Source organism: Uranotaenia lowii, chromosome 3 (assembly GCF_029784155.1).
Source record: "Uranotaenia lowii strain MFRU-FL chromosome 3, ASM2978415v1, whole genome shotgun sequence".
Taxonomy (NCBI): Eukaryota; Metazoa; Arthropoda; class Insecta; order Diptera; family Culicidae; genus Uranotaenia; species Uranotaenia lowii.
The window spans coordinates 251,563,058-251,582,276 of NC_073693.1; the positions used below are offsets into that span (position 1 = coordinate 251,563,058).

At 32.2% G+C, this 19,219-nt stretch overlaps 1 protein-coding gene across 5 annotated transcripts in view; it reads right to left on the reverse strand.

The window, feature by feature from the left end:
• LOC129756294 (PDZ domain-containing protein 8) overlaps positions 1–19,219 on the reverse strand; it is a 109,539-nt gene that overhangs the window by 14,777 nt on the left and 75,543 nt on the right. For all 5 annotated transcript variants that reach the window (XR_008739436.1, XM_055753120.1, XM_055753121.1 and 2 more), the window contains 3 exons: positions 17,422–17,619; positions 9,477–9,669; positions 9,185–9,395 (listed from right to left, as the gene is read on the reverse strand). Coding sequence is in view for 4 of the 5 variants with exons in the window: in XM_055753120.1 (XP_055609095.1) it covers positions 9,185–9,395; positions 9,477–9,669; positions 17,422–17,619 (602 nt within the window). In the remaining variant the exon portion in view is untranslated. The remainder of the gene's footprint in view (positions 1–9,184; positions 9,396–9,476; positions 9,670–17,421; positions 17,620–19,219) is intronic.

Below are 19,219 nucleotides of genomic sequence, written 5' to 3' on the forward strand. Positions count from 1 at the left end.
CATTGTTATAACTTTTCAAAATAGGTTGATTTATTTAAGGAAGTTCTTCACTTTTTTGACAAAACTTTAAAACAAAAACATGAGTTTTTCCTTTGTTTCCTTGCTTCCGAAAATTTATAAAAAACAGGAAATTTTAGCAAAAATCCAGTTATAACGTTTACAAAGTTTAATAGTGGTCCAATGTTTTGTAGTGTTTAATGAAGAGAAAGTGGATTTTCGGCGTTCGAATCGGAGGAATAAGTGTTAAGTTTTTGAGACGCTGCGGTAAAGGGGACTGGTGCTACGCCTCCCGGACCAACTTAGACTGAAATCCAGCTTCTCCGATAATCTAAGGACGATGTAAAGATAAGTACTTTGCAAATTTATGCATTATTAGTTATTATTCATCATTCTCAAATGATGTTTTATAATAATTTGAAAAAAAAAAACATATTTTAGAGGTTTTGACACCGTAGATATTTGTAGGCAGGAAATATTTCGTTCCGAATTTTGGAAACATTTCAAAACTTGGATTGCATAGAAACTTTTATGCTAGCCGATATGAGTCGAGTGTTTTCAACAAGTATATTGATGATTTCGTCCATCAATCGATAAGATTTTTTTCATAAGACTGAACCAGAGCTGCAAATTATCAGTGTCAGACAGCCAATGTCAGCCGACTTTGATACTGTTTTGCATGTCTACTAAAACAACATCAAGATATACCAGAAAATTTAGTCTCAAGAATCATTAAACATCATTTGAGAAAGTATATAATTCTTGAAATCTATAGTCTGCGTTTTTATTAAATTATTATTTTACGGTCTAAGGTGTTTATTATAATAGCTATGTTTTTTGCTATGGCAATTAGACACACATCTATGAAATAATAACTCATTCTCATATTGATTGTTTAACAAGTTCAAAACCTATTTAAAAAATAATTTCAAAGTAATGTAACAAAATAAATGAAATTTAATTAATTAATAATTTTAGAATGTCAATTGTCATAGACTTAAAAATGAAGGTAAAATTAAATAAAAATGAAAGTAAATGGTGTTTACTAAACGCGCTTTCGCAATGAAATAACAATTGAAAAATTCGTCCTGCGTCTTTCCTACATTAAGGTAGGGATTGCTAAGCCAAAATAAATTATAAAATAAAAAAAATTACCAATTCCTTCCATTATCCGTTGTTTCTTTAAGCATTTAAGCAAAATCAGGAAAAAATTAGTATCTTTTATGTGATAGCGTTATCGCCCAAAAAGTAACCATATATGCAAAAAAATTTACAAATAAACGCTTTTTATTTGTTTAAATTAATTGTATTCAGTATTCAGTATTTAATAGTCGACTTTTCAGTATTTAATAGTCGACCAATTCAGAAATAACCAAATCAATCAATTAAATAAGAGTAAAGTTTAGTAACATTTGTGATTGGTTTGCAATAGACTTCAAAATTCGGTAAAGATGTTTTCAACTAGTTTATCTAATCCATAAATTTACTGATTTTAGGTGCGAAATAAATCTCATTGAAAATACTTCAAAATAAAGGCAGATTTTGTTTAGGTTTCAGTAGTGTAGTGACAATAGTTTTGATCACACTAGTCAAAAGTGTCTCCCAATCAAATCCTTGAACCCAAACCTCCAAACGATAATTGTTTTGCTAGGATGCAGAGGTGACCTCGGTCCTAAGGCATAAAATTGATCTTTCATCCTTTCCTACCTTTTCCAATCTATCCATTGACTACTAGGACGTGGCCGGCGCCGTTATTGATGTTCAAAGAGAGAGCATCAGTTTTGTGCATTGTGAATGTGTAGCCAATCCCAGGTTCCGTTCATTTGACCTCTGAACAAAATTGATGGCCTCGGTCAATCACGGAGTAGCAACCATTGGCGATGTGGAACTCGTTCTACTGAGCCACGCCTGCGATCTTGGAATCCGAAATGTGTTGACTCATATTTAAACCAAATTTAGAAATCAACCACAGAGTATAATAGAATACTTTTAAATTCTTTATCAAGACACATTAAGGTGCATTTCGGGTTCAATGATTCAAGGTGGATATGAGTAGTCAATCAAGCTAAGCTAAGCTAAGCTAAAACTTTAAAACAAAAACATGACATTTGAAAATAAAAGTTTTGAATCAATTATCAACTTTCCTTAAGAATTCAAGTTATTTTGAGTTCTGCGAAAAAAGTTATAGAAGTTTCTATTAGTTTACTTTTTTTCATTGAAAGATTTGTCAAAGAACTTTTGAACCAAATTGAATTTAAGATACTTTTTAAAGCATGGGTGACCAAACCATGGCCCGCGACCAACTTTTTGTGGCCCTCGAAGCTCGTTTTGGAAAGCTATATTCTAAGAGTTGAAAGTTTTTCTTGGTCTGCGTATATCATTTGGAGTAATCGAATATAAATTAAAAAAATTGAAAAAGTCATCAAGCATAATTTGAAACATGGAGAGTTGTTTGTCATTATTTACTCAAAATTGATCATTTTTCTACTTATACCCCTTTATTGTAGTTGACACATGATATGTGAACTCCATTACACTTTTTCAATATTTTCCGATTGGGTTTTAGTGGCTACGTATCAAATATATGAAGTGCATTCAAGTGGACTCTAGTTTTAATACATATTGAATAGCTGAAGTTAGATCGTATCAAAATCGATTAAAAATCGTGAAATACACCAAATCATATTAACATAATAATCAAAATTATACTTTCACAACAAGTTCAACCATTTGTAACATGAATTCTATTTCAACAAATTCGTTCATCCATCCAAATTTAATAGCTTATGCAAAGTTTGTTAAGTTTTTCCAATTTGTTATTGTTATCTAAGCTTGAACAGTTTTAACAGGGTATATTTGTGAAAATTAAATCAAAACCAAATGTATTTTAATTGGCATCTTGCTCTGTATTTGTGTACATCAATAATGGAAAACTAGACAGAATTTACAGTTAGATAGTAGAATTCAACTGGAACTGATTTGAAATCAGAAATCTCTCAGAAGAACGACTTTTTTGGGCAAAATTTTTACTTAACCCTCCGAAGCAGATTGCAAAATATCCGTTTCGGGAAAATTTACCCTGTAGTTTGTTTGCATCCTCCTGGCCGCAAATGTTAACCTATTTGGATGATATAAGGTTCATTGTGTAGGTAATTAATTCTAGTTTCTTTACATTCCTAAATTAAGTAGATGTGTTTTACCAAGTTTTCTGTAGTTGGTTTCAATTGAAAAAAAAAACGAAAAACAATTTTTTTTTAAATTATTTATTACTTCTGACAGCTTTGCTGTATTTTAGTGTTTCCTTGATCTTTGGAATTGTCAAGAATAAATCTATCCGACGATGTACAGATATGGTGGGTTCCGATGCAAATTTTTACTGTTTATCTGGATTTCTAGGAAGAAATAAATTCTACTTAAACAAATTTATGTTAAATATTTGCTTTGCTTTGCTGTACCTCATTTCTCGATAAACAGATATTTCAGACTCAAATTTAAGTTTTTTTTCGTTAATCTGATTATCATTTTCATAGAACATAATTCGTCTCTCAAAAACCTCAGTTCTCCAGTATATTGACGTGAAAAGATTGACGCACATACATAAGTTGAGAGGGATGATTCATTTCGTATTGCGTAATATTTTGAATGGAGCTAAATTTGTAAAAAAAATACAAATAACAAAAATGATGAATCTATATTAATGTTGCCAGAATTTTTTCAATACGTATCTGGGCCAGACAAATCCGGCTATTTATCCAAAAACCTGGCAGAATCCAGGTATTTGATTTCCAAATTATCGACCAAAAATCGTTGCTAAAAAAATCTTGTTTGAATAAAAAAATAATTACAATACATACTTTTTTTTCGTTCAATTTGGCAAAAAAGATGAATAAATAAGGGAAAATTCCGAGCATTTCCAATGAAATCCAGGCCGGGTCTGGACATTTCCTAAATTTTGTATCAAATATCCGGGAAAACCCGTATAAAACTGGACAATCTTTCAAGCTTAATCTATACTCGATATGAACAAGGCAAATGTTTGTTTATAGCGTTTTCAAAAATCTGTTATTAATTGTTTTCTATCAATACTCAAGACAATTTGTTTTTTTCTGGCCCGACAGCCAATCTTATTTCTGAAATTTGGCCCGCCTGTTGAAGATGTTGGCCAAACATATTTTACAGTATAGATCTAATCATTTTCCAGGTTCCATAAAATTTGTAAATGAAATCCAGTTTTTTTTTTTCAACTTACTGCAATAATGTCAAAACTAATTGAAATGATATCTTCTCAAATTTTTAAGAGCTGTTAGGTTTTTACTTTTCAAGATCATGCATCATCAACATCAAAATATTATTCCTTAATTGTATGAAATATAGTTAACGAAATCATAATCAGATTTATTCTTAAATGTAGGTTTGAAAGTTAATTAGCTATCAATGATTGATTTAATCTAAAACAGCCACATTTTTAAACTCCATATCACCAAAACTATATGTGATTGTATAAATTTGACGAAAAATTCGAGTTCAGGACGCTACAAACCAATCATTAAAACATAAGCACCAAAATTATTTGAGTTATCAAAAAATTCTTCTTCAATCTTAAAAAAAACTTATCTTTTTCATCCTCATATTTCGTTTCAAATTCAAATAAATTTACCGAATTTTAAAGTACAGCCTTATTTAATTATATATCAAATTTACCGAATTTTAAAGTCGAAGTATTAAAATTTTTGAAATTTTTTTGATAATTTTTTGTATGTTTTTCAATTCTGAATTTATGTGTTCTAAAAACAAAAACTTCTAATTTTTTTCCTAATCAACAATTCACATTTCAAATTGCAATAATTTTTTGTTTCAAACTTAAACACTACAGCGGAATTTTTCAATCAATCTTTCAGTTGAAAATGAAGAAAGAAATGTAAATCAACCCTCCAAATCCATTCGGGTCAATATGACTCGAAGCGCTCATTTCAATCATCTTTATTCTAATATACTGGAGAATTGGTTTTTTTAAAGACCAAGTATGTTCTATGAAAATGATAATCAAATTAACGACAAAAAACTTTAATTTGAGTTTTCTATACTTCGGTTCATTGAGAAATAAAATACAGCAAAGCAAAGTCAATGTTGGATGTCGTTTTATTAAAGTAAGATTTTTTTTTTCAATCGGAAGATCCGAGATAGCGGTCAAAAATTCTTTGGACCCCAACATATCTATACATCGTCGGATAGATGTATTTTTGACAATTCCAAACATCAATAGAACATTTAAATACAGCAAAGCTATTCGAAGTTATGAGTGTTTTACAAACAAAATTGTTTTTTTTCGGACTTTTTAATTTCGAAACGCTATAGCTAGAATATTAACCTACACTATGAATAAATATAATATCATCAAAATCGGTGAACATTCACGGCCAGAGGAACGCCATCAAACTGCAATGAAAAAGATATTTGGCAAACTGCTTTGGAAGGTTAAGATGAACAATAATCTATGTTTTGGAAAAATTTATTTCGAATTTGAAAACTAGACTGCTTTAAAATTATTTAGCAGCTTATTTCTAGTTCAGCATAAGGAGCATAATTTTTAAAAATTGGTGTACCGAAAACATTATTGATTTGAAATTGTCATTGTGATTTGTTTTAGAAATTTCGATTTATTTTATCAGTAAAATGTATAAATTTTTGAGTTGCTGTAATAATCATGAGTTAGAAAACTATGTTATAAATTCACTATTGTGTATTTTTCGTATTGTTATTACTTTTATCTTAATTTGAATTTCGAAACCCCCGCCAACACATCCCCCCCAGATGGGTCCTTCGCATGAGCCTGGCCAGAAGTTTTTCAGCACGTATCCGGGGTATTTTATTTAAAACCTGGCAAAATTCGGGAAATCTATTTTCAAATTTTCAAATCAAAATTCGGGCTATACACTTGAAAATATGACAAAAATCCCGAAACTATTCAACAAAAATCAAGAAAAAAAAACATTTGAACCATTATTTTTTCATCGAAAAAATAACAAGATTTTGAATCGTTTTTTAGACTTCCAAAAATTCGTTTATGTTTATTTTAATAAATCTGGCCTAAAACATATCACATTTGGGGCGACAAATTTTTAATGAAAATTGATTTTTTTTTTTGGTTTTCCACAAAAATTTGAATGAATCCGGACAAAATCAGGTTATTTTCCAACAAAATTTGAGCAACCGGGACAGGTTGAACCTTTTCCAATTTGTTTTTATTATTATTTAATATCCGGGCAAGTACGGGTGAAACTGGGTAATCTGGCCAGCATTTTTTTGTATATTTAATTTGAACTTACGATGAGTTTTTTTTAAAGAAAACCTTCAATTTCGAAAATAAAAATCTAAAAATCAATCCAATTTTCAAAAGTAAAATTATAAGATTAAAATTTGTCGGTTCAAATCGGATGTATGCAAACACGATTAAGTTTGAAACGTGGTTCTTGAAAGAACTATAGTATCAATAATGTTGAACAATATGCCAAAACATGTGGAATTCCCTGTAATTTCCTTAAGAGAAGGAACATGGTTTTTTTTTAAATTACTCTCAATTATAAATCAATTCCTGTGGATGTTTTTTAAAATAAGTTTTTCATAAGACAGCACTTGAGCTACAATTCTAAATTTGAATTTTCATTCTTTTCCAGATTTTCAATATATTTTCAGAAATGTAAATAAAAAACGATTTCTGAATTTAAAATATAAGCCAATAATTAAAACCAGTTTCAGAGCCCTCAATCATGAATCTATAACTATAATTTGGATGTGTTGGGTTTCAATGATTATTCTTTATTTCAGTTATGTATTTCTAATCCAACTTGCAATTCTAAATTCAAAATAAAAATTTCTAGTGATGGATCGATATTGCCATTTTGAAGATTTGTCATGTGTTATGTTTTAATTTTGCGCAAGAATAAAATTCATGAACTTGAAATCTGAATATGAAACAAAAACTCAGAATGATTTCTAGGGATGAATTATCAGAGAAAATGAAAATGCCGGAAAAAAAGAAAAAAATCAGAATGAATTCTAAGTTTTTTGTTCATATTCGGAAAAACATTAACTAAATGTAAAAAATGCGCATGAGCTTCGAAATCATGGATAAAATTTTGATGGAAATACAAAACCAAATTTAAACGACGATTTCAAATACAGCTTTTTAATTCCATTTTTAAAGATGATTCGAACCGAAAATCAGGAATCCTAAACTGGGTATACAATCCAAAATATGAAATCACAAATACAATTTCGATTTTGATTAAAAGAAACCAGAATCTCTGAAATGATTTAAATCTTATTTGAAATATTTTATTCAGAAATGAATAACTATCAATATTTTGAAAAACTATAGCTGATTTCTGAGCCTGGGATTAGTTTTCGAGGTTTTGACATGAGTTCTGAGTCACGTTCATTACTATCGATCAACCTGACTCTATCATCAAAATTTGATAAAGAATAAAAAAAATATAGTGTAGAGTACGACCATGCCCGGATCCTTATGCTGATCTTGTTCCGGGGCCAAATCCCAATTCTAGCTACATTGCAATCTGATCGTGACCCTGGATTTTCATCATATCCTTATCCAGATCTTTGATCTTGAATCCTGATCCTGATCCTGATCCCTGATATTGAATGTTTCTTCCAGATCCAAAATCCTGGGTTCTGATTCTTAATCTTGAATCCAACATAGATATTTATGTCGAGTTCTGATTTTGAATCCAGATACCGGAATCGGATTGGGAATCCTGATTTTGAATTCTTGATGGTGTGCAGATGCTAATGCTGCTCCTGGATTCTAGATTATGACTATTATCCTGGATTCTGAGAACTTGATCTCGACTTTCAATTCTTTGTTCTAATCCTGGATCTTGATCTGGGATCTTGATCCTAAATTCTTGGTCCTGATCCTGTTTCTTGATTGTGGATGCTGATCTCAGATTCAAATCCAGATCCAGAATATCGGAACCTAATCTCTGAATTTACATATTTTGTGATTCGGTTTTCTATATTGTTCCTGATCCTAATCCAGATTCCCGATTCTGATCTGGATTCCTGATTCCTGAAATCCTGATTCTAAATCCTTTTTGCCACTTGAACAATATTCTAAGTGCATTCAAATACATGTCCGCAAAAGGAAAATCCATTTGAAATAAAATATTAAAATACAGAAATCTTAAGCCAATTATAAGTTGGTGGACGAAAAAACATACATCAGAACAATAACTTTACCAATTTATCATCCTAAGAACAAATAAGTTTCAAAATAATACTTTTAAGTTCTAGCTTCAAATTTGCAAAACTTCAAAACAATAACGTTCCACAAAAATTTGAAAATTAAGGCTTTCAATATAAATGGTTTTGATAAATTGAATTTGCATAGGACCAGCTAACGTTCTGACTTTGACTATTAAATAGCCCCCTTTTTCAAGACTTCAATATTTAATCGAGTGGGTAGACATAAATCGAAAACTCATGCAAACACTAAACCAAAGGCATAAGCGCTCTTAGAAAAGTTCACGGAAAGTTGCAACTTGTATCAGAGTCTTCCATCTGTAAAACTAAGTTTGTAATAAATATGTACAAGACCTTTGAACACAGTTTATTTGTTGTTCAAGTTTTACCCCTGAATCTGAAAAAACCCGTTAGAGTCCTTAAATATCCATGGTAAAATGTAAGTTTTGTAGTACTGTGAAATTCGTAAAAATGGCAATGATTTCCGTTAAATGAAGAATTTTAAAAACTACTTAAATTTTTTCACTTTTTCTAAAATGTTTAGAGAGTGCCTACAATTTTTTCGTAACTTGATTTTTTAAATCTTAATCTCCAAAGTTTGATAAGCTTTTTGTTATTGGTTAATTAGAATGAATTTAAATATGATTCAAATTCCTGCACGAAAATGTAAGATTTGCAAAATAGATTAAACAGTTTCAATTTTTTACGTGAAACTTTCAGTTTTGATCAACAAATCAGTTCATTGTTGTTTTCAAAAGATTTAAATTCAAATCCAGACTCCCAAAAATCTAAAACAGATGCAAGCTAACTGTGCAGACTGTCTGTTATTAAAAGATTTAAAAAAATGGATTTAATGATTGAAAATTTTACGAAATACTTGAAAAAACAGCAAACAACATTCGTTTCAAAGTTGCGGCAAATCACTTACCTTAGCTTGTAGTTTGGCAAAGTGTGTTTCCGCCGGATCGCTTTCCGAATTTGATTCGATATCAAGCTGGAGACGTTCGATTGAATTTGCCGTCCCTGGAACTGCGATTGAACTTCCAGATCCACTTTCGGATCCCCGATGAAGCTCAAGGACCAGTGAGTGTAAGGTTTCCTGGTGAACTGGAGCCGGGCAATTCCGGAAACTTGTCGTACTGGAAGAAAACCGTTCAATCAACATCAATCGAAAATTTCCAATGTGCTTGAGAGTGTGTGTGTGTCTAGAATCAACGAACCTTTCACCGAAAGGAATCCTTTCTTGCAGAGCACCATATCGGCATCAATCGAGAGTCTAAAGTTACCCTCGTAATGCAAATCCAGCAGCACATCCAGGCTCTCGATGTGGCCCTCGTCCGGGTGCAGCTCGCAGTTGTGCAGTCGAAAGTTTTTTATCTCCGGAAACTGGCTGCCCAAATCGAGATCCCGAATCTGGGTGGAGCATTCGGTCGCGAAAAGATGAAAGAAATAAGAGAAAATAAGGTACCTATTTAGATTGTCTTCTAGAAAAACATTACTTTTGGTGGACTGATTTTTGTGAAAAAAAATTCAATGAAAAGAGATAGTGAAGCACCTTTTACGCTCCAGAGCACATTCTGAAACAGACATCTTTCTGGAAAATTCGAGTGCTATACAATATTAGAAGATAGGAGCATTTTTTTTACATTGACGACCAGAAATAACTTATTAAAAAAACAAGAATTTTTTTTTAAATATATTTTTTCATCAACATTTATCGACAGATTTAAAACCGTATTTAAGGCTCTTAAAAAACCTCTCATGATTATTTACATGACACTTGCTTAAAAATTTAATTTTAAAGCATAAATAATAAAATTTTACAACACAGTTTGTTTTTTTTTGTTTGATTTGCCAAATTAAGTGAATAAATTCGGGCTTAATCTGGGCATTTTTCAATAAAATCAATGTATCCGGGCCGGGCCAAACTGTTCCCAAATTTTCATATAAAATATCCAGGCAAACGCGGATATAACCGGGTAATCTGGCAATCTTAAACTAAAACCATTAGGCCATTTTACGAACACGTGTTTTTGATGCAACCGACTCTAAACTGTATTACATATACAGCCTGTCTCATTAAAATAAATAAAATTGAAGCACACTTCGACTACCTTTAGAGAGTTTTCAATAAATCCACATGTGGGCTGGATTTTTATCACCGTCGTTACTTTTAAGTTTGCAACCACCATCATAAACTTGTTATGTTTTCTCAACTGTTGCCACACAATCTGTGATGATTTATTTCTTTCAATTTAATGAACGAAAACGAAATTCGAAATAAGAATGTAGCTTCAATAATGCCCAGTACCTAAAGCTTAGTACATTTTGAAATTTTTATTAAATTTTTAATAAGTGAAAAATTAAGTGCAGATCGCTGAAATGTCCTGCACATTTTTCTTCGCACAAATTACATTGTGCGGGGAAATTGCACGATTCAATGAATCAAATTTGTACATGAATCTCAGTGGAACAAAATTTTTTTTAAGTGATCCATTTCATTAAACAAAAACAACAAAAATAAGCTATAATTTCTTAAAGGAAACATAAGAAATATTAAAAATAAAGATTTAACTACTAAATTAAAATTAAAAGAATAAAAATAAAATTATTAATAAATTGCAGTGATGCTTTTTACTAAACAAAAACAAAAAATTAAACTATGATCTCTAAAAAACATAACAAATATAAAAATAAGGGTTTTACTAATAAGTTTAAATAAACAAATTAAAAATAAAATTATTAATAAAACGCAAAAGAAAACTGGAAAGATGATTTGGTTAACTATGTTGAGGTTTGAAAGAGCTACGGCTGTTGGCGCTTTGGAAAACTGTTGTAGGGTGAGGTTGCCAGAATTTTTTCAGCACGGCAAAATCTGGGCATTTGATTTCGAAATTGTCGCCCAATAATCCGGGAAAATTTTGTCAAAATCCAAGAATTACTCAACAAAAATCAAGAAAAAAAAACTAGAGAAAAATATTTTTTTTTTCATTAACACTCATCAGCAGATTTTAAATTTATGTTAGGCTGAATAAATGCAAAGTAAAATTTTAGAAGAAGCATCATGTTCAGCAAAATTTTTAACTATCCAAAGAATACCATTCAAAGACGATGTTTTTTTGATTATGTTGTGAATACTTAGTCTCCTGTGTTGCGTCTAGTGTCAACCCCAAGTATTTAAAGTTGTCAACAAGATCATGTACATGTTACATACCGATCAAGTTTTTTGAGTAGGATTTCGTAATCTGAAGTATCGAAGGCTTTTTTCAAGTCTCGAAACAATTCTCCAACTACTTTTTTCGTGTCTAGATTTTCTTTGACAGGATCAATCAGTTCACACATAGCTATCAGTGTACTACAGCCTACTTTGAAGCCGTATTGTAGGTTGTTTAAAATATTATTTTCATTAATGTTTATTATAAGTTTTTCAAACACTTAACAAAATACGCTAAGCGTTGAAATTGGACGGTAATTGTTGAAAATGTGGCATCACCTCAATTGCCAAGACTCTGTTCCTGTAAAAAAAACAACAGTTTTCGAAACCAAAACTTTGTGCAGGGAATATTGGAAGTGAAATAGAAAAATATGAAAACTATGCGTTAAATAAAGTGGGAGAAAAAATGCGGAATTATTATATATTTATTTTATACATAATAATTCTGAATCGATGTATTCTTTAACGGTTAAATTGTAGACTGGCAATATGCAAAGCTCATCGAGAGAACTTGAACGAGAGAGTTGATTGAAGTTCAAAGGTGAGAATTTGAGAATAAGCATCCTTCCATCCAGGGTTGCCAACATTTTTTTTTTCAAAATCAGGGAACTGGTGAAATAAAAATCAGGCAAAAATAGGCAAAATCAGGCTGCGATAAAGTAACGGAAATTTCGCTAAAAGTGATGATCTTATTTTTTTGGTCACCGCTCTTCATTTTCTCTCTAATATGTATTGTTTGTGAGCATACTTGGTTGAATAATTCTACTGAATCAAAGCATCAAAGCAATCGCAAGATTCCCTTTAATCCCCTTTTTTTAAAATAAGAACTCAAGGGAATCTTAAAATTTTTATGATTCAGCCAAATTTCCACTTTTTCACTTCAGCAATTGTACCTAATCCAGTTCCTTACCACCCATGCGATTTCTATAGAATTTTGGACAATTCATGAGAACAATATCGTTTCCTCCACCAATCAGACAAAAAATGTCTGGCAAAAGCAATGAAGAAAAGAAAAAATGGAATAAATGATCCATTTGTGTTTTTAAATCAGAATCTCGCAATATTGTTGTGAATTTTCGGCTGAAAAAGATTTACTGGTTGTTAAACAGAGAATGTGATTTTCCTATGAAAATAAACGTCCAAAATTCTATAGAAATCACATTTCAAGGTTCATGCCTGAAATATTGCACCTCGCGTAACTTTTGATCCCATCGATAGAACCTTTCAAAAAATTCAGACATGCTATCAACAAATACTGTGCAAATTTTCAATAAAAAATGTTGCGTAGTTTCAGAGATATTGCAGTTTGATTGAGAAAAGTCCAAAAAGTCCGATTTTCGTAGAATTACTGTTTCTCAGGCCACACAAATTCCAGAAAGCTCAAATTTTCTGATATAATAGTGTGATAATTGATCTATCTAACGCAAAAATTTGATCAAAAATATCATCAGAATAAAAAGTTATGGAAGTTCAAAGTCAAAGTGACAGTGCGCTTGTTTCCAATTTCTATACAATTAAGAACGGTACTGTATATTTCGCAACCTACGATCTTAATTAACCGATTATATTTGAAGTTCGATCTCATGATGGTTTTGCTTCGTATTGGTAGATTTTGCCAACAGACATTCCAGTAAAAACGTATTTTGGTGGCACAAAAATAATTAAGTTTTTTTTAACTTCGATGGACCAAATAGTAGCAGAAGGAAGGAAGTAAGAGGTGTCAGCCACTCAAAGTGCAGATTTAACTAGGTACAGTGAGCGAAATAAGAATAGCACCACTATGTGTTTTGCTTGTTAAAATATGAATGATTGAAAATTACAAAAATTTTCTTCCACAGTTTGTTCTGAATTGCTTAACGGATAAATCAAGCATAAGTTTACTTTTTTTTAACGTAGCAATTGGCGCTGAGGACCAAAAATGTGAAAAAGGGGTGCGAAATAAGAATAGCACCACTTGAGTTTTTCAACCAAAACAAGATTATTTTAAAAAATTTACTGTGTAAAAGTGAATAATAATGCTAATAATGCTAATAACTGCCTTTTAAGGAGTTTTCCAGAATTCCTAAGGTTTTCAAAGGTATTAAAAGGAGATTTTGCTAGATGCTCCTCTAGCGTTAAGGAATTTGATATTTGAGCTATAAAACTTTATCAAACTGCTTGATTTCTTCACTTATGGATGTTAAGTATGATACAAAATGATGAAATATAGATTTGAGGCTGAGTTTGAACCCAAAAACAGTCTTAAAATTCAAACACTTCTTAAATAGCTTAAATAAACAGTCTTAAATAGTCAAACACTTTTTCTCTTGTTTTAAGTCATAGATGGCAGCACTATCTTGCCATTTAACCAAATTCATACCCATTTTCGAATATCCGGGATTAATTAAGGAGTGCTGGATGATTTTGGTCAAGAAATAAATACATGTACCGTGTGAACCCTTTGGAAATTCTAAGATCACTAAATCCGAAAAAAATAAGAATTGCATCAAGGTCACTAAAAGTTAATTTTTTGGACCGATTATCAGAATATAGTTATACTTTGCGATGGAGCTTGATGAACCAGACGGCTAGCAGTATCATTGGTATGATTTACAATTGAATCGGAAGTTGAGATGAGCAGGAATTTTGACGGTTGTACGTTTTTGTGCTGGTGATTCTTTTGCAAATCCGAAAAAGCTTTTTGCAGCGTGAACTTCCACAAAACTGTGATGGGAAAATTTGGTTTTAACTGCAAGATAGTGCAGCCATCTACGACTTGAAACTGGAGAAAGTGTGGTATTTCTGAACCAAATCAAAGTTTTTGGTTTCCAACCTATTTTTTTCTGATTTAAAATTAATACCGAATGTTTATTTCATCATTTCACGTTATTTTAATGAAGAAAGTAAGTAGTTTGGTAAAGAATTACAGCTCAAATATCAAATTTCTTCACGCTAGAGGAGCATCTCTTAAAACACCCTTTTAAAACCTGTGAAAACCTTTGGAATTCTGGAAAACTCCTTAAAAGGCAGTTATCTATTCAAATAACTCGTTAAAGCATTATTATTCACTTTTACACAGTAAATTTTTTAAAATAATCTTGTTTTTGTTGAAAAACTCAAGTGGTCCTATTCTTATTTAACAACCCTTTTTCACATTTTTGGTCCTCAACGCCAATTGCTACGTCCAAAAAAGTAAACTTATGCTTGATTTATCCGTTAAACAATTCAGAACAAACTGTGGAAGAAAATTCTTGTAATTTTCAATCATTCATATTTTAACAAGCAAAACACATAGTGGTGCTATTCTTATTTCGCTCACTGTATAAGTGGGAGAAATAACATATTATGTTATTAAAGCCCATCCTTTAGTTTACAAACTGGAAGAAAAGTCAAAACCAGTTGAAGAAATTTTGCGGCCAAGATTTTTTTATGGAATTATGGTAAGTTACTAGCATTTTAAACCAAAAGACGTCAAGCGGTGTTAATTTCATTTGCATTTTTCAGATCCTGCTTTGAGGAATCTGTCACCAGCCGCTTGGAGGAACATTTTCTGGAATGTATCGAGATATTTTAAAGATGGTTTTCCTACCAAAAGATGCGCACCAAATCGGATATTAAACTTAGTGTAAATAAAATACTTTGAAAATCAACCAATGTCTTAAATTTTTCATTTTGATTCGAATCAAAAACTGAAATTGTGACCCTCCGGAGCTCATATTGCTTAATTTTACACATATGACCCGTGAATCTATGTATATTTCTCACATTTTCTCGTTTTCAACGCTTTTTGCATAATGAGTGAAATGCTCACATTTCGTTTCATTAAGCGGTGTTTTACATTAATGTGCAGTAGTACCTTCACACATTTGATGTGTTGGTCTACTTATTTCCAAGATGTGTGAAATTTCACATACTAATGTGTGCAATCTTTTGTCAGTGTTCTGTAATGATAATTCAAAACATGAAACTAAATCAAGTTTCAGCCACAACACTGTTCAAAAAATGTACTTTGAAATGGGTTGCACATGTTGAATTGTATTTAGACAAAAGTTTGGCCAGAAATTGTTTGAAAAAGTTCAGTGTGCTTATTCAACAAGGAGGCAAATGGCTACTATTTCAGGTAAACCTTGTCTCAGGTGTACTTAAGTTTTATTTCACGGAGACAAAACGATCCTATCCGACTCATGTTGTGTGTACATGTACAAAGTTTGGTGACATTCTGAAAAGCTGTTTTAAGATAACGTTCAATACAGATGCCCATAGATCAAATTTTTTGGACAGGATCGCCAAGGAAATTCCAGCGGAAGGCCCAAAAAACAGCTGATTATCAACTATTCGTAAACATTTAAGGAGTCCTACAGGATCTAACAGTGAGCTTAAATTTAAATGAAATTATTGATACCATGATGTTAAGGAATGTGAAAGGTTTTATCAAGCACAGTCCAAAACCATCAAGAGGGGAGATAAGGGCATAACGAGCACCCGGGGCATAATAAGCACTTCTCTTTTCTGTTTCGTACTTCTTTTAGTATTAATTTTTAACCAAAAAAAGAAATATTCTTGACATCATTACAGAAATATTTGGAAAACCCATCTAGGTTCTCAAGTTACGAAAATATTATAATTTTTGAGCACCACGAATTAAGCTTTTATGACATTAAAATCGTCTTGATCTATAATATACGCACTGCAACATTATATTCATGTTGTTTCTCAATTTTTACCATCATTAAATTTTTGATTTTTCACTTTAATCAATTTTCAAATGCGTTTTTACTTAAATTTGTTGACTGGGGGTGAACAGAGCACTATCAATCGGGGCACGATGAGCGTTTCCTGCCGTATAATCTAGCAGTGAATTCAACTCGATGTAGTCAACTGAATTAAAGAGCTACAGCTTGACTAGTTCCTACATCTGACGATTGGGCCACTGATTATCTCTCCGACACCTTCCATTTGGGCTTGGGCCTGCTAAAAAGAATGACTGGTTTTCAGCTTACGGCAAAAAAAAATGTATAAGGCATTTTTAAACGTTTTCATCTACTTTTCAAGATTCAGTCAATTAGGAAATAGACTATTTTAGTGTCTGGACACGAATCAATCATGCAACTCACATATTATAGCTGCTTTCTATGGTTAAATAAGCATTTTGCTTAAGGTGGATATTATGCCCTTATTTCCCCTTGAGGGGAATAAAAAAACGTCAACTTTTCTGACTGGTTTGTCCAGCTGACTTATAAACAGATCTTACTTCTTTTCTACAGGGTTAAAATGCTGACATCTGGTAATATTAACAAAATACAGTGACCAAATTGTGTACATAGTATTTCGACCGCTAAGAGGGAGATATTTTGAAAAAATTCTTAATGGACAGCGAAACAAACTCTTTAGCGAGTACATGGAAGGTTTCCAGACAGAAACTTTTCATTGACATGTCTCGCCTGGATGTTCCGGAGATAAGCGAAGAGAAAAAAAATAAAAAAATAAGGATTTGGAGGAAGCTGATGATTTGTGGAAGCTACAAATCAGTCAGTGTTTCATAACGATTTACACGATGATTGGATAAATAAACTAAGAAGACTGCCTCCAAATGCGACTTTAGGAAACAGAAGCCTTGATTTGAAAAAAGGATGGATCATAGTATAGTATATATTACAAATGACGCACATGGTGCCCAAAAATTGGAGTTTAGGGATGAATCATCCTACAGGATGAAAATCCCAGAAAAAAAAACAAAAAAAAAACAAAAATTGAAGTCGAAACACTTCTTCATTAGACGCTATCTTAAAAACCACTTGACAGAAAGTCACAAAAATTTGCACATGTCCACATTTCAGTACTAGGCAGCTTCACTAAAATTTTATCAATTTTCATACATGCATTCAAAAGATATTCACAAAGCAAAGTGATGCATTTGTTCTTAAATACTTAAATATACTCTTTTTTCGTGATTAAAAATAGTTTAGACTTACCGACAGCTTGTCGAAAAGTTTCCCGATAGTGGTTTTGCTGATCAGCTCATCTAACTCCAGCGAGAGTTTCCGATGGAACCATTTCCGGACCCGATTCGAGTTCCTCAACTCGAAATACAGGAACTGCTGGATCAAATTGATGGCCATGATGGTGGATTTGCTTTCCGCGTCCGGCGCTTTGATGTTGCTCAGCAATGTCTGTTGGAAACAAAAGAAAAAAGAAAATATTTAGAAACCGTGTTTTGTCTTCTCGAAAGTTGCAAATTCAATTCACAAGAAAGGTTCATTTTTTTTCTTATTTTTCGGGACACTGGAGTTACAAGACGCAAGAATTTGCCAGGAGCGTGAACAAAGGTCGAGAAAAACCTTTCAAGCTACCGTCGAAATGCCCATTCCGGTTTGGAACCTGGAGGTTGAAGTAAAAAAAAACTCATAAGGAGTTTTTTTTACTCATAAGGAGGTTGCCTAGGAGGGACGGTTTGAGTTTACACTTTTTAATTATTTCAATTGAAAAATGAACGAAGGAAAAATAACTCAGAGATCAACACGAAGGCGTTTGGAATCTGATTCTATTTGATTTATTTTCATAACAAGGTAAACGGCTGACTGCCTAGAAAAAGCATAACTTTTGAGAGTGATGATTTCTCGACCCTTCGGCACTGGGACATGACAGCTGTCTCCTGGACAACCTGCATCAGTATGAGAATTCATTGCTGTTTTCAGTTTGTAATCCAGTCTGGAGGGATTGGAGGGTAGGAAAGTTGAACTCTTTCCGACAGCAGCCTGACAAATGGTTGCTGCTTAACTGGCAAATGGAGATCTATTTCCATTTCTATACGGGGAAAAACATGTCAGAAGAAGCAACTACCATCATTAAGTGTACCTCGTTCAAACTCAAAAACATTTTCATGGCTTTTTTTCTTATTTCAATGTAAATTTAATCTAAAACGAAAGCTAAAAATAAAAACACCTATGTAAAGTTAATTCGAGCTCCGTTCATTCGATAACAGAGTGATGTTTTGAAACCAATCTGTGACACAAAAAATTAAAGAAAAAAACGGAGGTATCATTGTTTTTTTTAGTAAAGATAAACAAGCTTCTTTAGTATACCTTCGCCACTAAATACACGAAGTTATATGGGAATGCCCCAGGAAGGTTTGAAGAGAAAAGCCCCTCCCCTTTTTTGTGTAGGAGGCAGCGCTGCAATCATGATAAGGTCGCCCACCCGCTACATACCGATGTTGCTGGAAGTTCTTTTTTTGCCCAAGCACTACAAGCTTGGTACTGAATTCGTTTGAATTCAGAGGCTATAAACAGATACGTCGGCAACAAATGGAATGAAGCCGAATTTTGATAGCTGATATAATTTTCACGGATGGGCAGCTGCAGGAAGTTCACGAGGAATGCCAAAAATAACTGTGTTTTCACTGTCAAATGCTGTTGATATGATAATTATGTACGAGAAGCTCATGATGATATTAAAGAGAGCTGAAATTGTACAAGTGCGTGGATCTGTACATAATTTAATCACGCTCCATTATTGTCTCCTAGTTTTCCGGTGTTTGGTGAAAACTAACTAACGTGGAAATAAGATTTCTGGTTCGAAAAATTTCTATACAAAGTTGATTTGCACTCAGCAACCGAGTGAGTGATCAAAATTTAAATTTCAATTCAATATTCATGTGTTTCTGAAATATTTGTCATATAACATATCTCGCCTGATCTTTCATTACGTCGTATGAAACAAAATGCAACCAAAAATTTTGATTACGAAAAACTACGAAGTTACAGTCTTGAC